The sequence below is a fragment of the Salvia miltiorrhiza genome, unplaced genomic scaffold (assembly GCF_028751815.1).
Source record: "Salvia miltiorrhiza cultivar Shanhuang (shh) unplaced genomic scaffold, IMPLAD_Smil_shh fragScaff_scaffold_8_1, whole genome shotgun sequence".
NCBI classification, from domain to species: Eukaryota; Viridiplantae; Streptophyta; class Magnoliopsida; order Lamiales; family Lamiaceae; genus Salvia; species Salvia miltiorrhiza.
The window spans coordinates 270,375-288,486 of record NW_026651489.1 but is presented as its reverse complement, the minus strand read 5'-3'; the positions used below and the strand labels follow the sequence as shown (position 1 = coordinate 288,486).

Here is an 18,112-nt window from a genome sequence, read left to right as displayed (position 1 = left end):
ACATATTTATTAGGCTTAAACTAAATAATTAGGCCACTTAAATTAAATGAGGCCCAATTATATATATTAAATCCATTATCTGATTAGCTATCAAAGTCCAATTAATAAATTAACTGGCCCATGAACATTACTGGCCCAAACAATTATTCTTAGTCCACTTAAAAATTAGAATTAAAAACAAAATAAATCTAGAATCTTCATAACATGAAAGCAAATTAATTCTCTTTCTCATTTCTCTTTTTCTTTCCTCACGCAATGCTCTCTATCGCTCCCTCCTCTCTGTCTCCTTCGGCAAACATCACCGGTTCTCGCCGCCTCCGGCGTGGCGAGGCCGGCTCCTCATCTTCTCCTTCCTCTCTATTCCCTATTTCCTTCTCTAATTCTAAGATTCCCAATTTCTAGGGTTTTCTGCCTCCGTTTCCCCTCTTAAATTCGCCCCTCCGGCGAGTGCTGCCTCTGCCACCACTACCGCCGTCTCCATCGCACCGCTACCCCTGCCTCAGGTATGCTCCCTCGCTGCCCTCTCTCCGCTCTCTCTCTCGTTCTCCTTCTCTCAACCCCTCTCTCTGTCTCGATCTTTCTCTCTCTCTGCCCTCAACCTCTCTATCTCTCTCTCTCTCTCCTCTTGCTATTGGCGGCCACAGCGGACCGCCGTGGCGCGGGCAGCGCCGGCGGTCACCGCCTGTCGCGCCTCCGCCGCGGTGGCTCGCGGCTGCTGCTGTTGCCGTCCCCATTTCCCTGTTCTATCCCTTTTTCTTTTTCTCTATTCTATTTGTTTTTCTGACATAAAACTCTTGCTTTTAGAAATCAATGCTCTTCGGTAAACATCGCTGGCGGAAGGCGTCACCGGCCCGACAAGGCAGCCTCGGTTTCACTATGGCTATTCGAATTTCATCTGTTCTTTTTTTTCTTTTTATATTTATTCAGTCCATAAACTCTTCGAAACAGGAAGCATACTCTAGATGCTGAAGAAAATCGAGTTTTATTGCTTGGTATCTTAAATTAGAACTAGATGTAACTATTGTCTGATTCTGTTATTCTTGGCTGCTGTCTATGAATGAATTACTGAACTGTATAAATGAATACTACCTGAATTGCTTTGCTGTGAAAGATTGTTGGGGAAGAAGCTGTGGATGATTTGTGTTTTGGATGGATGATTGCTTGTTGGTGTTTTGATTGCAGAATGGAAAAAATTGAATTGCCGAAACTCACCAGATTTGTACTGGATTGAGTCGGTCTACAAGCTGCTGAGTATAAAGTTGGAAGCTACGTGTTGACTCAATAGCTAATCTGCCTTAATAATCTCAATACTCTAATTTACGCTAATAAGGCTGATTAATATTTAGTGATGGGCTTGGGCCTCTTTTATATTTAACAATGTTAACAAAGTCATTGGCCCAAATAATAACTATTGGGTTTTCTTTTTATATGACAATATTCCTGGCCCAAATAAATAGCTACTCGGCTGTGAATAAAAACTTGAGACAATTTAATTTGGGCTTTTTGCATAAAATCCTATCAACCTTAAAATCATGAAATACTCGGGCTTCTATGATTTTAAAAATCTCGATATAATCTGCTCGTTAAATAACTAAGTTCAGATTTTGCATAAAAATTGAGACTTCTCTTTCTTCTTTAAAATCATAGAAAACAATATTAAATATATATCTATACTGCAGTGAAAATGCTGGGTGTTACATCCTCTCCCCCTTAAAAAAATTTCGTCCTCGAAATTTGACTACATTAGATTTCGTCCTCGAAATTTGACTACATCAGAAAAAAAACCGTGGCTGATTGCGTTTGAGATTTTTGTGACATATCTCGATATGCGCTTTATAAGGTTGATACAGATAATGGTTGTAACTTCCCATAGGGTTTTGAGGTAGCGCCTTTACTTGTTGGCAAGCCAAACATTTTTCTACAACCAAAGCTATATTTCATTTCCATTTCTTCCCACTAAAGTTTTGTTTGAGATCTTGACATATTTTTTGCGTTTCCTGGGTATGCAGTATCTAGCATACATGAGCTTCATTTATGATTTCATTTCTCAACTATTATTTGTTGAGCATACATAATATTTTCTCAAACAAGAGCGCTTTACCAAGAAGCTCAATCCCTTCTATTCCTTACCCGTAATTTTTCTAACTATTTTAAGAATTTTGATTCTCAAATCATGAGTTATTGTTAACATTGGAATTACAACTTCTCTGGTTTGCTGTGGTAGAACCATTTGTAAATCCAACTTTCAAATCCTTGATGAGAATGTTTCTTCATGGGTAAGGAGAAATCCTTAGTTAACTTGAATTTTTCTACTCAAGGCATCCACTACTATATTCGCTTTGCGTGGATGATAATCCCTTATTAATTCGAGCTATATTTTTGCCTCATACTTAGATCTTTTTGCTCGAATAAGTATTTTAAATTTTTATGAGGTGTATCAATTTTACATCTCGTTTCATAATACTATTGTTTCTAGTTCAAAGTTGTGTTGAGCAATTCAGTTTTTGCGGTCTAAGTTTTCATGACCCATTAACAATAACTCTTTCACTTTGCAACAATGCTCGACCAAATCCATCTTTGATACACAGGACCGATTTCATATGGTCTTTCGACTTTGGGAATTCGGTCAAATTTAAAATAGCCTTTCATTCAGTAGCATATGAGCAATTTTAGAGAAATCTTTAGACCTTGGAAGATGTGATGCAGACTATTGTACTAGAGCGAAGAAGTGGCTGCTTTAGTGGTAGGGACACTGGCAATCGTGGGTGATTCCGGGTTCCAAAACTCTCTTTTCAAATAAGACTTGTCTTTTCCTCAGTTCAGAAGGAGCGAATTCCCCGTCGGCACAGGCAGGAGACGACCATCTCAAGGTGCATCACGCGTACTCATAAGCCGCATTATGCACTAGATTGAAGGATGAATTGGGAAAAAGCTTTTGCTACTCATTGAATTTGCCTATAATAATAGTTTTCGGGCAACAATTGCTATGGCGTCATATGGAGCTCTTTGTGGAAAGAAATGTCGATCCCCACTCTATTAAGATGAGATAAGTGAGGGAAAAGTGCTGGGATCTGATACGATTGAAGAAATAATTACACTTATCCAACAAATTCGACAGTTGTTCAAGAAGGTTCAAGATCGATAGAAATTTTATGCAGATACTCGTCGATTTGATTTGGATTTTTGAAATAGGCGATAACTTTTTTCTTAATTTTCCGCCTTTTTAACGAATGCACAAGTTCGAAAGAGAAGTATCTAGAATCTTTTTCTGATGCTTTGTCACAGCCCGACCTAAGCTAGTGAATAGTTAAGTCGGGAAAAAGTGTGACTGAAAACAAAATAAGAAAATGAAAAAGAAAATAGATCTCAATAAAAATTACTAACCTGCTTAAACAATAATTTACCAAAATATTTGGTAATCATTAACAATCTGTTCTAAAACTCAACAGCAGACAACTCACAATACATAACGACAAGTTGTCTAAGTATCAAGTGACATAATTTTGTAAGCTATTAGTTTGAAATCTTTGCAACACATCAATAAAGTAAAACGCATTAAGCGTTGCAGCGGAGTAACTTAAGTGGATTACATGTATGAAGACATGAAATCCTGAGCCTAATTTAGTACTTATATATCAAAAGCTTTGCTCTGCTCGCCTCCATCTGCATCACAACTTAACCTGCACATTTAGAAAACATATGCAGGGCTGAGTACTCAAAAGCACTCAATGGTCACATGCTGAAATAACTTGAAAGCTTGCTCTTAGAGCTATATATTGAACTTGCCATCTCAAGCATCACACAAGAGTTTTATTTAAATAACCTGTGCATGCAAAACTGTAAAACTTCCCTGTAATTATCATAAACTTTATATGTGTCTGCAGACATATTTCTTTGTACTCTACCATATCTGCAATGATAACTGTGTGCCGAGAAGGTGGCCACCTTCTACGGTCACTGACCGGCCGATACGCTAAACCGGCTCACGGTCCTAGACCGGCCGATATGCTAAACCAGCTCACGGACCTAGACCGGCCGATACGCTAAACCGGCTCACGGTCCTAGGCCGGCCGATATGCTAAATCGGCTCACGGTCCCTTGTGTACACTAATCCTGTCTAACATCTGGATAGAACAGGATCCGAATTCGATTAACTTCTGGTGCCAGATAGGTATCATACAAGCTCATAAAAGTTTTGGCAAGTCAATAACTTTAATATGACTTTATTCATGTAAACATCATGAAATAGTGTGCACTTCAGATTTTGAGTTTAGAAAGCCCACCTGATACGCTTAACGGTGTAGAAACTCTTGCTCACTTATCTATCATTGCTACTGTCACCTTCATAATAGCAAGATTCTAAAATAAGATTGGATAACTAGATAAGAAGAATTAGCTATAAATAACATCCCAATAAACTTTTAATCTTTTGCAGAGCTAGGGTTGAATCAACTAAACTAACTAATATACTAACATATTATACAACTTAAACTACGATAATTGTAACTCTGACGTTAATCATAATTCCGTTCACACTAATTAAAATAATTCTACATGTCTAGGCCATTTAATAAATCAACTAATTATTAGCTAATAGCTAATACTCCTTTATACATATTTATTAGGCTTAAACTAAATAATTAGGCCACTTAAATTAAATGAGGCCCAATTATATATATTAAATCCATTATCTGATTAGCTATCAAAGTCCAATTAATAAATTAACTGGCCCATGAACATTACTGGCCCAAACAATTATTCTTAGTCCACTTAAAAATTAGAATTAAAAACAAAATAAATCTAGAATCTTCATAACATGAAAGCAAATTAATTCTCTTTCTCATTTCTCTTTTTCTTTCCTCACGCAATGCTCTCTATCGCTCCCTCCTCTCTGTCTCCTTCGGCAAACATCGTCGGTTCTCGCCGCCTCCGGCGTGGCGAGGCCGGCTCCTCATCTTCTCCTTCCTCTCTATTCCCTATTTCCTTCTCTAATTCTAAGATTCCCAATTTCTAGGGTTTTCTGCCTCCGTTTCCCCTCTTAAATTCGCCCCTCCGGCGAGTGCTGCCTCTGCCACCACTACCGCCGTCTCCGTCGCACCGCTACCCCTGCCTCAGGTATGCTCCCTCGCTGCCCTCTCTCCGCTCTCTCTCTCGTTCTCCTTCTCTCAACCCCTCTCTCTGTCTCAATCTTTCTCTCTCTCTGCCCTCAACCTCTCTCTCTCTCTCTCTCTCTCTCCTCTTGCTATTGGCGGCCACAGCGGACCGCCGTGGCGCGGGCAGCGCCGGCGGTCACCGCCTGTCGCGCCTCCGCCGCGGTGGCTCGCGGCTGCTGCTGTTGCCGTCCCCATTTCCCTGTTCTATCCCTTTTTTCTTTTTCTCTATCTATTCTATTTGTTTTTCTGACATAAAACTCTTGCTTTTAGAAATCAATGCTCTTCGGTGAACATCGCTGGCGGAAGACGTCACCGGCCCGACAAGGCAGCCTCGGTTTCACTATGGCTATTCGAATTTCATCTGTTCTTTTTTTTCTTTTTATATTTATTCAGTCCATAAACTCTTCGAAACAGGAAGCATACTCTAGATGCTGAAGAAAATCGAGTTTTATTGCTTGGTATCTTAAATTAGAACTAGATGTAACTATTGTCTGATTCTGTTATTCTTGGCTGCTGTCTATGAATGAATTACTGAACTGTATAAATGAATACTACCTGAATTGCTTTGCTGTGAAAGATTGTTGGGGAAGAAGCTGTGGATGATTTGTGTTTTGGATGGATGATTGCTTGTTGGTGTTTTGATTGCAGAATGGAAAAAATTGAATTGCCGAAACTCACCAGATTTGTACTGGATTGAGTCGGTCTACAAGCTGCTGAGTATAAAGTTGGAAGCTACGTGTTGACTCAATAGCTAATATGCCTTAATAATCTTAATACTCTAATTTGCGCTAATAAGGCTGATTAATATTTAGTGATGGGCTTGGGCCTCTTTTATATTTAACAATGTTAACAAAGTCATTGGCCCAAATAATAACTATTGGGTTTTCTTTTTATATGACAATATTCCTGGCCCAAATAAATAGCTACTCGGCTGTGAATAAAAACTTGAGACAATTTAATTTGGGCTTTTTGCATAAAATCCTATCAACCTTAAAATCATGAAATACTCGGGCTTCTATGATTTTAAAAATCTCGATATAATCTGCTCGTTAAATAACTAAGTTCAGATTTTGCATAAAAATTGAGACTTCTCTTTCTTCTTTAAAATCATAGAAAACAATATTAAATATATATCTATACTGCAGTGAAAATGCTGGGTGTTACACTCACATCCCTCTCTCCTCTCTCCTCTCTCTCTCTCTCCCGTCCCTTTTTCCCTCTCTCTCGTCTCTCACACAGAACACACACACACACACAGAACACACACAAAAGGTGGCGCTGCCTCCTTCCTCGGCGCCGCCCAAGTTCAGCCATCAAGTTGTGTTGAACTTGTGTTGAATGGTATTGAACTTCTGAACTTCTGAACTTGTGTTGAACTTGTGTTGAACTTGTGGTATTGAACTTCTGAACTTGTGTTGAACTTGTCTTGGATCGGCGGTGGTGGCTGAACTTCTGAACTTCTGAACGCTGAACTTCAGAACTTCTGAACGCTGAACTTCTGTGTGTGTGTGTGTGTTCTGTGTGAGAGACGAGAGAGAGGGAAAAAGGGACGGGTGAGAGAGAGATGAGAGATGAGAGAGGAGAGAGGAGAGAAGGGAAAAGTGACGGAAGAGAGAGAGAGGAGAGAGGAGAGAGGGATGTGAGTAATTTAAGGGATACTAATATTTGCTTTTAATCTCAGCCCTTGATTAAAATCGATCTAACGAACGATATTATGACTCTAGACTTTGCAAATATTTATGTTCTTGCTGAACTCTTTCCTATATATATATATATATATATATATATATATAGGGTTGGGTTCCGGTGGATCCCAATGCTTATAATAGATCCGTAGATCCAAATCTAGACCACACATTTATGACATGTGGCGCATCAAGATGGTGACACGTGGCAAGGCATTTCAAGGCAAAATCTGGAGAGGGGTAAAATTGGAATGTAATTTTTGAAATTGAAAAAAAAAATAGATTTTCTCAAAATAGGTATATTTTAGATGCATAAAGTTTCATACGAGAATGCATGAACTTTCATATAAAAATGCATAAAGTTTCATATAAAAATGAATAAGATTTCACCCCACCCCCCACACCCCTGAACCCCACCCCACCCCAGAACCCCACCCCACCCACCCCTACCCCCCCACCCTGTTGGAATAATAAATTATTAAACTTGATTTGTAGAAGGAAAAATCTAGAATCAAATAAAATAAAAGAAAGAAAAAGAAAAATATAGAGTATTCTAGAAAAACCTACTAAGTGAAGGAAATTAGAAGAAAATTCTAGAGACTATTTTAAACCATAAGTTAAGTCGGTCATTGAAGAAATAACCGACATTGTACACTATAAATATGTATTGTATCATTTCAATTTGTGATGTGAAGAAAAAGTGATTAGTGGAGAAATAAAATATTTCCTTGCTTTTCCTAACACACACGTCCACATTTCCAAACACTATTATACCTTTAATATAAAGTCATCCATCCAATCAATCCCTCCAAATTAATTAATTCTCCCACATATATATTTTCCATATTTCCAACAAAGTGGTATCAGAGCCACAAGATTCTGCTTGTGGTATGGCGAATTTACAATCGTTTCAAGTCCCCATGCTCAACAAGAGCAACTTCGACAATTGGAGTATCAAGATGAAGGCGCTATTGGGAGCCCACGACGTTTGGGAGATTGTGGAGAACGGCTACGAGGAGCCGCAGGACGAGGCCGCACTATCCCAACAACAAAAGGATAGATTGCGAGACGCGAGAAAGAGAGACAAGAAGGCTCTCTGTCTCATTTATCAAGCGCTGGGGGACGACGATTTCGAGAAAATCTCAAACGCGAGCACCGCCAAAGAAGCATGGGAGAAGCTCCAGAACGCGTGCAAAGGAGCGGAGCAAGTAAAAAAGGTACGACTTCAAACTTTAAGAGGAGAGTTTGAGTCTTTACATATGAAAGAGTCCGAATCGATATCGGATTATTTTTCAAGAGTCTTGGCGGTGTCTAATCAAATGAAAAGAAATGGTGAAAAATTGGAGGATGTAAGAATTATGGAGAAAATATTGCGCTCACTAACCCCAAAGTTTGAGCACATTGTGGTGACGATCGAAGAAACTAAAAATTTGGAGGAGATGACGATCGATCTCTTGTTGGGGTCGCTGCAAGCATATGAGGAGAAGCAAAAGAAGAAGCAAGAAATTTCAGAGCAACTTTTAAAGTTGCAAGTAAGCCCGAAAGAAAAAGAAGAAGGTTCGAGCAATGGCCATGGACAATTCGGGAGAGGACGTGGTCAAAGACAAGATCGAGGCAGAGGCCGTGGACGTGGACGAGGACGAGGAGGCTTCGTCAACAGTGGTGAAAGAAATGAGTTTACAAGTGGTCGGGGGAGGAGCAACCCGCAGTCGAGGTACGATAAGTCTTCAATAAAGTGTTATAATTGCCATAAATTTGGGCACTATGCTTCCGAGTGCAGAAGTGAAAAAGTAAGGATTGAAGAAATGGCCAATTATGCCGAGAACACGAGTGAAGCAAATGGTAGTGTGCTTCTGGCATATAAAGGAGAAGCTGGAAGAGATGACACGTGGTACCTCGACACTGGTGCTAGCAATCATATGTGCGGGAAAAGAAATATGTTTGTGGAGCTCGATGAGTCGGTAAGTGGCAACGTTTCCTTTGGTGATGAATCTAAAATTCCAGTTAAAGGAAAAGGGAAAATTTTAATTCGCTTGAAGAATGGAAATCACGAATTTATTTCCAATGTTTATTACGTGCCCAATATGAAAAATAATATTTTGAGTTTGGGACAACTCTTAGAGAAAGGTTATGATATTCACATGAGAGATTATAACCTTTCAATAAGAGATGGCAAAAATAATCTTATTGCCAAGGTGCCAATGTCTGAAAATAGAATGTTCTTATTGAATATTCGAAATGACATGGCAAAATGCCTGAAAGCGTGTTACCAAGATAAGTCTTGGTTGTGGCATCTTCGGTTTGGGCACTTAAATTTTGGCGGTTTGGAGTTGCTGTCAAAGAAGGAGATGGTGAGAGGTTTACCATCCATCAAGCATCCCGATCAACTCTGCGAAGGTTGTCTACTCGGGAAGCAGTTCAGAAAGCCATTCCCAAAGGAGTCAAGCTCAAGAGCTCAAAAGCCACTGGAGTTGATTCATGCTGATGTGTGTGGGCCGATAAATCCAAGCTCCCTGGGTAAAAATAATTATTTTCTGCTATTCATTGATGATTTTTCTAGAAAAACGTGGGTATATTTCTTGAAGCAGAAGTCAGAAGTATTTGATGCATTCAAGAAATTTAAAGCTGTCGTCGAGAAGGAGAGCGGACAACAAATCAAGGCCCTGAGGTCCGATCGAGGCGGAGAATTCACGTCAAGGGAGTTTCTAGAATTTTGCGAAGTAAATGGAATTCGACGGCCCCTGACAGTTCCGAGATCCCCCCAACAAAATGGAGTGGCAGAAAGAAAGAACAGAACAATCATGGAGATGGCGAGGAGCATGCTAAAGACGAAGAATTTGCCTAAGGAGTTCTGGGCAGAAGCAGTGGCGTGCGCAGTGTACCTATCCAACCGATCGCCGACAAGGAGCGTGTGGGGAATGACTCCACAAGAAGCCTGGAGCGGGAGAAAGCCAGGAATTTCCCACCTAAAGGTATTTGGGAGCAAAGCCTACGTGCATGTACCAGATGAGAGAAGGAAGAAGCTCGATGACAAAAGTGAAGCATTCATCTTTATCGGGTACGACTGTAACTCTAAAGGCTATAAGTTATACAATCCAAATACCAAGAAAACAGTGATAAGTCGGGATGTGGAGTTCGACGAAGAAGGAGTCTGGGATTTCAGCTCCAGCGGTGACTTCACCTATATCCCACAGTTAGAAGAACAAAAAACAGAAGAGCAAGTTGGAGAAGTCCAACAAGAGCCAGTGACTCCACCAGCTTCACCAGTGCCAGTCACTGAAGACTCGCCACCATCTTTCTTAAATGAAAGAGCCACACCACGAGCAAGGAGTTTGGGCGAGATATATGAGGATACTGAAAGGTTAGAAGATCTTACCTTATTTTGCCTATTTGCTGACTGTGAACCTGTTAGCTTTGAAGAAGCAGCAGATAGTGAAAATTGGCGAGTTGCGATGGATGAAGAGATCAAAGCCATAAAGAAGAATGATACATGGGAGCTCGTGACATTACCAAAAGGGCACAAGGCCATTGGAGTCAAGTGGGTGTATAAAACTAAGAAGAATTCCAAGGGTGAAGTGGAAAGATATAAAGCGAGGCTCGTCGTGAAAGGATATAGTCAAAGAGCTGGAATTGATTATGATGAGGTATTTGCTCCCGTCGCTCGCTTAGAAACTATTAGACTAATACTCTCTCTTGCAGCCCAAAATAGATGGAAGATTTATCAAATGGATGTCAAGTCAGCCTTCTTGAATGGGTATATAGACAAAGAAGTCTATATCAAGCAACCAATGGGCTACGAGGTAAAAGGGCAAGAAGATAAAGTCTTGAAGTTAAAGAAGGCCCTATATGGATTAAAGCAAGCACCAAGGGCATGGAATAGCAGGATCGATAAGTACTTGGAGGAGAATGGTTTCACCAAATGCCCTCACGAGCATGCTCTCTACGTGAAAGCCAACGGAAGAGATGTCTTAATTGTGTGCTTGTATGTAGATGATTTGATTTTCACAGGAAATAATCCAAAGATGATTGAGGAGTTCAAGAAGGCCATGTCAAAGGAGTTTGAGATGACAGACATTGGGCTGATGGCGTACTACCTCGGCGTGGAAGTCAAGCAACTCGAAGATGGGATCTTCATCACACAAGAAGGATATGCCAAGGAAATTCTCAAGAAGTTCAAGATGGAGGACTGAAAAGCAATCAACATGCCAGTGGAATGCGGGATAAAATTATCCAAGAATGATGGAGGAGAAAAGGTGGACCCGACATTGTTCAAGAGCTTGGTTGGAAGTTTACGGTACTTAACTTGCACAAGGCCAGACATTCTTTATGCGACAGGACTCGTGAGTCGCTATATGGAGAATCCAACCACTACGCATTTTAAGGCGGCAAAGAGAATTCTTCGCTACCTCAAAGGTACGCTCAACTACGGCCTATTCTATTCAAATACTCATGATTATAAGCTTGTTGGCTATAGTGATAGTGACTGGGCCGGAGACAATGACGATCGGAAGAGTACGAGCGGGTTCGTATTTTTTATGGGAGACACCGCTTTCACCTGGATGTCCAAGAAGCAACCCATAGTCACGCTATCAACGTGTGAAGCTGAATATGTGGCTGCTACATCCAGTGTTTGCCATGCAGTTTGGCTACGGAGTTTACTGGAAGAGCTTGGATGGCCACAAAAGGAGCCAACAACGATTTGCGTGGATAATAAGTCAGCAATCGCGCTCTCAAAGAATCCGGTTTTTCATAATCGAAGTAAGCATATTGACACCCGCTTCCACTACATCAGAGAATGCATCGCAAAGAAAGAAGTTCAAGTGGAATACGTGAAATCACAAGATCAAGTTGCAGACATCTTCACAAAGCCACTCAAGTATGAAGACTTTATCAAGTTCAGAAGTTTGCTCGGAATGACAAATCAAGTTTAAGGGGGAGTGTTGGAATAATAAATTATTAAACTTGATTTGTAGAAGGAAAAATCTAGAATCAAATAAAATAAAAGAAAGAAAAAGAAAAATATAGAGTATTCTAGAAAAACCTACTAAGTGAAGGAAATTAGAAGAAAATTCTAGAGACTATTTTAAACCATAAGTTAAGTCGGTCATTGAAGAAATAACCGACATTGTACACTATAAATATGTATTGTATCATTTCAATTTGTGATGTGAAGAAAAAGTGATTAGTGGAGAAATAAAATATTTCCTTGCTTTTCCTAACACACACGTCCACATTTCCAAACACTATTATACCTTTAATATAAAGTCATCCATCCAATCAATCCCTCCAAATTAATTAATTCTCCCACATATATATTTTCCATATTTCCAACACACCCCCCCACCCCCAAAAAAAAAAAATTTATTTTTTTAAAAACTGATTTTCTGACCACTGACCCACCCCTACCCCCCACCCACCCACCCCCCCCCCCACAAAATTTTTTTTTATTATTTTTTATTTTCTCAAAAACTGATTTTCTGACCACTGACCCCCCCACCCCCCACCCCCCACACCCTACCCCCAAAATTTTTTTTTTTTTTGAAAATCAGTTTTGAAAAAAATAAAAAAATAAAAAAAATTTTGGGGGGGGGGTGGGGGGTGGGGGGTGGGTGGGTGGATGGGGGTGGGGGTAGGCCAGCAATCAGAAAATCAGTTTTTGAAAAAAAAAAAAATTTTTTTGGGGGGGAGGGTGGGGGTGGGGGGTGGGGGGGTGGGGGGGGCAGGGGTGGGGTGGCGAAACTACCAGATTTATTAAAATGAAATGCATTTTTTGTATAATTTAATGCATTTTTATGTGAAAACTTTATGCATTTTTGTTTGATTTTATATGCATGTGAAACATGCCTATTTTTGGGGGTGGTAATGGGGAGGGTTGGGGGGTGGTGTGGGCTGGATTGGGGGGTGGTATGGGGTGGGGTGGTGAAAATACCAAAATTGGAAAAATTAAATGCATTTTTCTGTTCAAAGTTATGCATTTCATGTGAAAACTTTATGCATCTTTGTGTGAAACTATATGCATCTAAAATATATCTATTTTGAGAAAATCTAAAAAAAATATATATTTTTTTAATTATTAAATCCAAAAATTACATTCCAATTTTACCCCTTCAGATTTTGCCTTGGAATCCTTGCCACGTGTCACCATCTTGATGCGCCACATGTCATAAATGTGTGATCAAGATTTGGATCTAGGGATCTATTATAAGCATTGGGATCTATATGATCCCATTCCTATATATATATATATATATATATATATATATATATATATATATATATATATATATATACATTTTTTATTTTACTCTTTCTTTTTCTTCAAAATTTCATTTACATAAGATAGCAAAATCGCAATAGAAATAAAATTAAAATGTAATATATTCTATTTCATTTTGACTTGAGTTTTTTATTCTATGTAGACAAATATTTTTTATTCAATGTACACAAATATTATTTTCAATATTCTTTTCACTTCACTTTTACTTTCAACTATCAATTAAATTCTAATTTCATTAAGTGAAACTCACGTGAAAATTACAAAAAAAAAAAAACAAAAAAAAAACCTCATGTATTTTTTTTATTAAATTGAAAGTTCATGTAAAAATAGCAACTTTTTAAAAAGTTCATGTATTTGTTTTTTGCCATAATCCCTTTACAATAGCCAATATACAAAATAACAAAAATACTATATACATCTCAGTTTGCAATTCTTTTCACACTTTTATGTGTATAAAACTCGTACCTATGTATCAGTTGTTTATTTCATTCTATATCTTATATCTTGTAATTCACAATTAAAAAAACTATTTATTTATTTAAAGATAAATAATATGTTATTTTAGTTTTTTTCTAACTAAGAACAATAATTGAAAGCGACTAAAAACTAAAGAGTTAATAGTACATACAATTTATTAACTAATGTCGGCTCGAGAAAGGCGAGATCATATGAACTATATATATATATTTTTATCATGTAAATATTACAATATATACTGAGTTTATTAAATAATTTCTTCACTGATAAGTGCTACCGTCACCATCTGACAAAATTTATAGAAATAAATTAACTTTCCACCTCTTTCTTATCACATAGATCAATTTATCCATTCCTGTTATATAAATAAGAGTGGATTTTTAAAATGACCACTTTCATATTGTAAAATTAAAAATTATCCATTAAGATAAAAATATTAAAAAATATCCAGTGTTACTAAAATATCCTTCACATTAAAAATTATAAAAATGTCCACTTTACATCACCCCTTTAAAAAATCCCACAATTCACAACCAGTGTGAATTCACAACCAAAAATTTTTGGTTGTGAATTCACATTCACAACCAGAATTTTTTGTTTGTGAATTCACAACCAGTTGAATTCACAATCAAAATTTAATTCACAATCAATTTTTTTTGGTTGTGAATTCACAACCCAAATTTAATTCACAATAAGAATTTTTTGGTTGTGAATACAAAACCAGTCGAATTCACAACGAAAATTTAATTCACAACCATAAATCCTAAACTCTAAACCTTAAACCCTAAACTTACTATAAACCATAAACCCTAAACCCTGAACCTTAAACAGTCGAACTCAAAACAAGAATTTTTTTATTGTGAATTCACAAGCCTAAGGCCACTCTAAATCCTAAACCCTAAATCCACTCTAAACCCTAAACCCTAAAACCTAAACTCTAAATCTTAAATCCACTCTAAACCCTAAACCCTAAACCCTAAAATTTAATTCACAACCAGAATTTTTTATTTGTGAATTCACAATCAAAATTTAATTCACAACCAGATTTTTTTGGTTGTGAATTCACAACCTAAATTTAATTCACAATAAAAAAATTGGTTGTGAATTCAACACCAAACGAATTCACAACGAAAATTTAATTCACAACCGTAAACCCTAAACCCTAAATCCTATCTACACCCTTAACCCTAAACCATAAACCCTAAACCCTGAACCTTAAACAATCGAATTCACAACAAGAATTTTTTGATTGTGAATTCACAAGCCTAAGCCCTAAACCCTAAATCCACTCTAAACCTTAAACCGTAAACCCACTCTAAACCCTAAACCCTAAACCCTAAACCCACTCTAAACCCTAAACCCTAAACCAAAATTTATTTGTTGTGAATTCATAACCAGTCGAATTCATAACTAGAATTTAATTCACAGCCATAATTTATTTTGGTTGTGAATTCAAGTAGTTGTGAATTTGGGGTTTTAAAATTTGAATTCACAACTAAAACTAGAATTTATTTTAGTTGTGAATTCGAGTTTTAGTTGTGAATTCATAGATTTGGTTGTGAATTCAAGATTATTAAGTTGTGAATTCAAAGAGCTGGTTGTGAATTTAAGAACTTTAAGTTGTGAATTCATCGAGCTGGTTGTGAATTCATAGATCTAGTTGTGAATTTATGAACATTTAGTTGTGAATTCATAGATCTGGTTGTGAATTTAAGAACATTACGTTGTGAATTCAAAATATTTGTACAAAATTGTGTGATTTTCATCAATTTCTTCACTACTTATAATTTTTTTTATTAAATTCAAATTGAATTTAACTCTTCCTCAAATTTCTCTTTAAAACAAAATTCTTCTCAGATTTCTTCATACAAGCGCACAACTCTCAATTTCTAAAAACTCCAATTTAGAAACCACTCTGTATATCATATTTCTCTGTAAAATATCAACATATTTCTAGAAGCTAGAAACTAAACTACAATTCTAAATCATATCCCATGAGCTTTGAGTTTCACCTATGGTACAACACCCTATCAGTTTCATAATCCAATACATATGGTAACACTTGTTCTGCTAATATAAAAGAAGAAGAAAAAAAAAGGGCAAGAAAATCCATAGTTCGTTGAATACAACAAATCATTCTCAACAGCAGCAGGCAACCAAGATTGAATCTATAGTAAACTTACAAACAAACATATCGCAAACATCAAGCTTTGACAAAAAGCAATGCAAAATATATGCAGTCTTATTCCCTCGATGGGAAATCACAAGAAAACAAAGCACAACATGCCCTTGGAGTTTCACAGCTCTAGGCAACACTCACAGTTTGAGTAGGAACCTCTCTCATGCTTTTGCACCTATTACATTGTTCTCGTGAGGCATAATTGTGATTATTGCAATTTGAACACATCCAATCCCCATCACGCCATTGCTTTGCTCCTTTCCCAACAAGTGCAGAATTAATATACTGTAATACATACGCCGCCTACTCTCCAGATCTGGAGCAAAATGTCGAAGACAACACCCCAGCCGCCGACTCTTCCCTTTCCACTTCAACCACCCCAAGGCCACCAGGTCTATGTGAAGGAATATTAAATTGAATTAACGTTCCGTTTGCCCGATGATCGTTTCTTGGATTATTATTAATTCATCATACAACGATTAATCCTAACATGCTCCTATGAATTAACAGCTGCACACAGGTGTTAGGATTTACTTACTTGTGAATCGGATGCACAGATGATTGATGATCGTATCGAACAGCTCCAGTTCTGATCTTCTGAACTGTATCCCGCTCAAGTCTCACCGTTGGATGGACAACGAACTGTGAGAAATCCCAAGACAGAAAGCTCCCACGTGTTTCCTGCGCCTACTCTCAGTTCTCAAACCCTAATAATTATCAGTGTGTTTTTCCTGAGAGCTGACAGTTGTATTAAATAATACAGAAGGGGGGAGGCGCCACTTTTAGGGTGTGGGGCGTTTTCTGGCTCTATCTGGCTGGGAGACTTTGGGCCAGTCCAGGGACCAGATACAAGGAATAAAGATGGGTCTCAAATAAATTAATTATCTATGGTCAGCCCAGACCATAATTAATTTATAAATATTAGTTCATTCCACTAGAGAACCAATATTGACTTACCCCTTTATTGCCGGTGATGAGTCGGGGCTTGTATTTAGACTTATTAAATCCTCGGATTTAAAATATCCGACATCCATTAATTAATTAGAGCTCTGACAGCCTAAATTAATTAATCTCTTTGTAATCCTTAAGCAGTACCACTCAAACCTTATTATTGCGTCTGAACTAAATCAACCTGCAGGGTTTAGCGCAATAAACATTATTGAGCTCCTTAAGGGGATGTCATTATCCTATACGGATACGAGTACCAATACAGATAATCAGATATCATATATTAACCGCTATCACCCAAGATACAGAGTACTCAAGTTACTATATAACTCTTGCTCATAGTAAGTCAAAGTGATAGACGAATCAATATATATATATCTGACATCTTATTAGTATTAAGATCTTATAAGTCACCGAGATCTCTAATTCTTCACTTAAGTCAGATAGAAGAATATATCTCACTGTGGTCCTATCAATACGTATTACGTACCAGTATAGATAAGTAGTCAAGACAAACTACTTCCATCTATACCGCAACCTAAACCAATAACTTGTCCTAGAGTTATTTCGGTTGTGATCATATTATATCTCTTAAGGTTAATCCAATTATATGGTTTTATGTGATCTACAACACACCATATAATCTACTTATATAGAGATAAAGAACATACATATGCAATCATGAACCCAATCAGATAGGAGATTAAAAAGTGAAAACAGGAATCATTGTATACAAGCATAAAACGTTCTTGCTTTCAGTATACAAATCCAACAATCTCCCACTTATACTAAAGCAAAACTTTTAGTATACAATGTGTCTAAATACTAGCTATTACAACATCCACTTCACTCTTTGTTTCTTCTCCCACTTATACTGAAAGTTTTCTCTCTAAGTGGGTGGCATCAACCGCAGCCCCATCCCTCGAGCATGCTTCTCGTAGGCCTTTTGCGGTAAGCTCTTCGTGAAAGGATCAACTAAGTTCTCCAAGGTGTTAATCTTCTCAACTAGCACATCTCCTCTACTTACGATTTCTCGTATGATGTGGTACTTTCTCTCTATGTGTTTGGTCGCCTTGTGGCTCCTGGGTTCCTTAGAATTTGCCACTGCACCCGAGTTATCACAATAAATTATGATACTCTTAGGCAAATTAGGTACCACTCCTAGATCCAAGAGGTAGTTCCGGAACCATACAACCTCTTTAGCAGCTTCGGAAGCAGCTACATACTCGGCTTCCATGGTGGAGTCTGCAATGCACTTCTGCTTTGCACTCCGCCATGATACGGCTCCACCTTCCAAGGTAAACACATATCCAGAGGTAGATCTCTTCTCATCCCGGTCAGCCTGGAAATCCGAATCGATGTAACCCAAAGGAGATAGACTGTCTGACTGGTA

At 37.9% G+C, this 18,112-nt stretch overlaps 1 protein-coding gene and 2 long non-coding RNA genes across 3 annotated transcripts; all 3 read left to right on the top strand.

The window, feature by feature from the left end:
* Nucleotides 1–210: 210 nt before the first annotated feature.
* LOC131003205 (uncharacterized) lies at nucleotides 211–1,110 on the top strand. Its single transcript, XR_009094582.1, has 2 exons — nucleotides 211–503; nucleotides 805–1,110. It is a non-coding gene; the product is annotated as an uncharacterized LOC131003205 (long non-coding RNA).
* Nucleotides 1,111–4,822: 3,712 nt separating this feature from the next.
* On the top strand, nucleotides 4,823–5,722 carry LOC131003204 (uncharacterized). The gene is made up of 2 exons (XR_009094581.1): nucleotides 4,823–5,115; nucleotides 5,424–5,722. It is a non-coding gene; the product is annotated as an uncharacterized LOC131003204 (long non-coding RNA).
* A 5,318-nt stretch (nucleotides 5,723–11,040) lies between these two features.
* Nucleotides 11,041–11,769, top strand: LOC131003179 (secreted RxLR effector protein 161-like). The gene has a single exon (XM_057929661.1). The coding sequence runs from the start codon at nucleotides 11,041–11,043 to the stop codon at nucleotides 11,767–11,769; it is 729 nt and encodes a 242-aa protein (XP_057785644.1).
* Nucleotides 11,770–18,112: the final 6,343 nt, after the last annotated feature.

Coding starts and splice junctions, on each gene's coding strand:
- LOC131003179 (XM_057929661.1), top strand. CDS start 11,041: ATGCCAGTGGAATGCGGGATAAAATTATCCAAGAATGATGGAGGAGAA.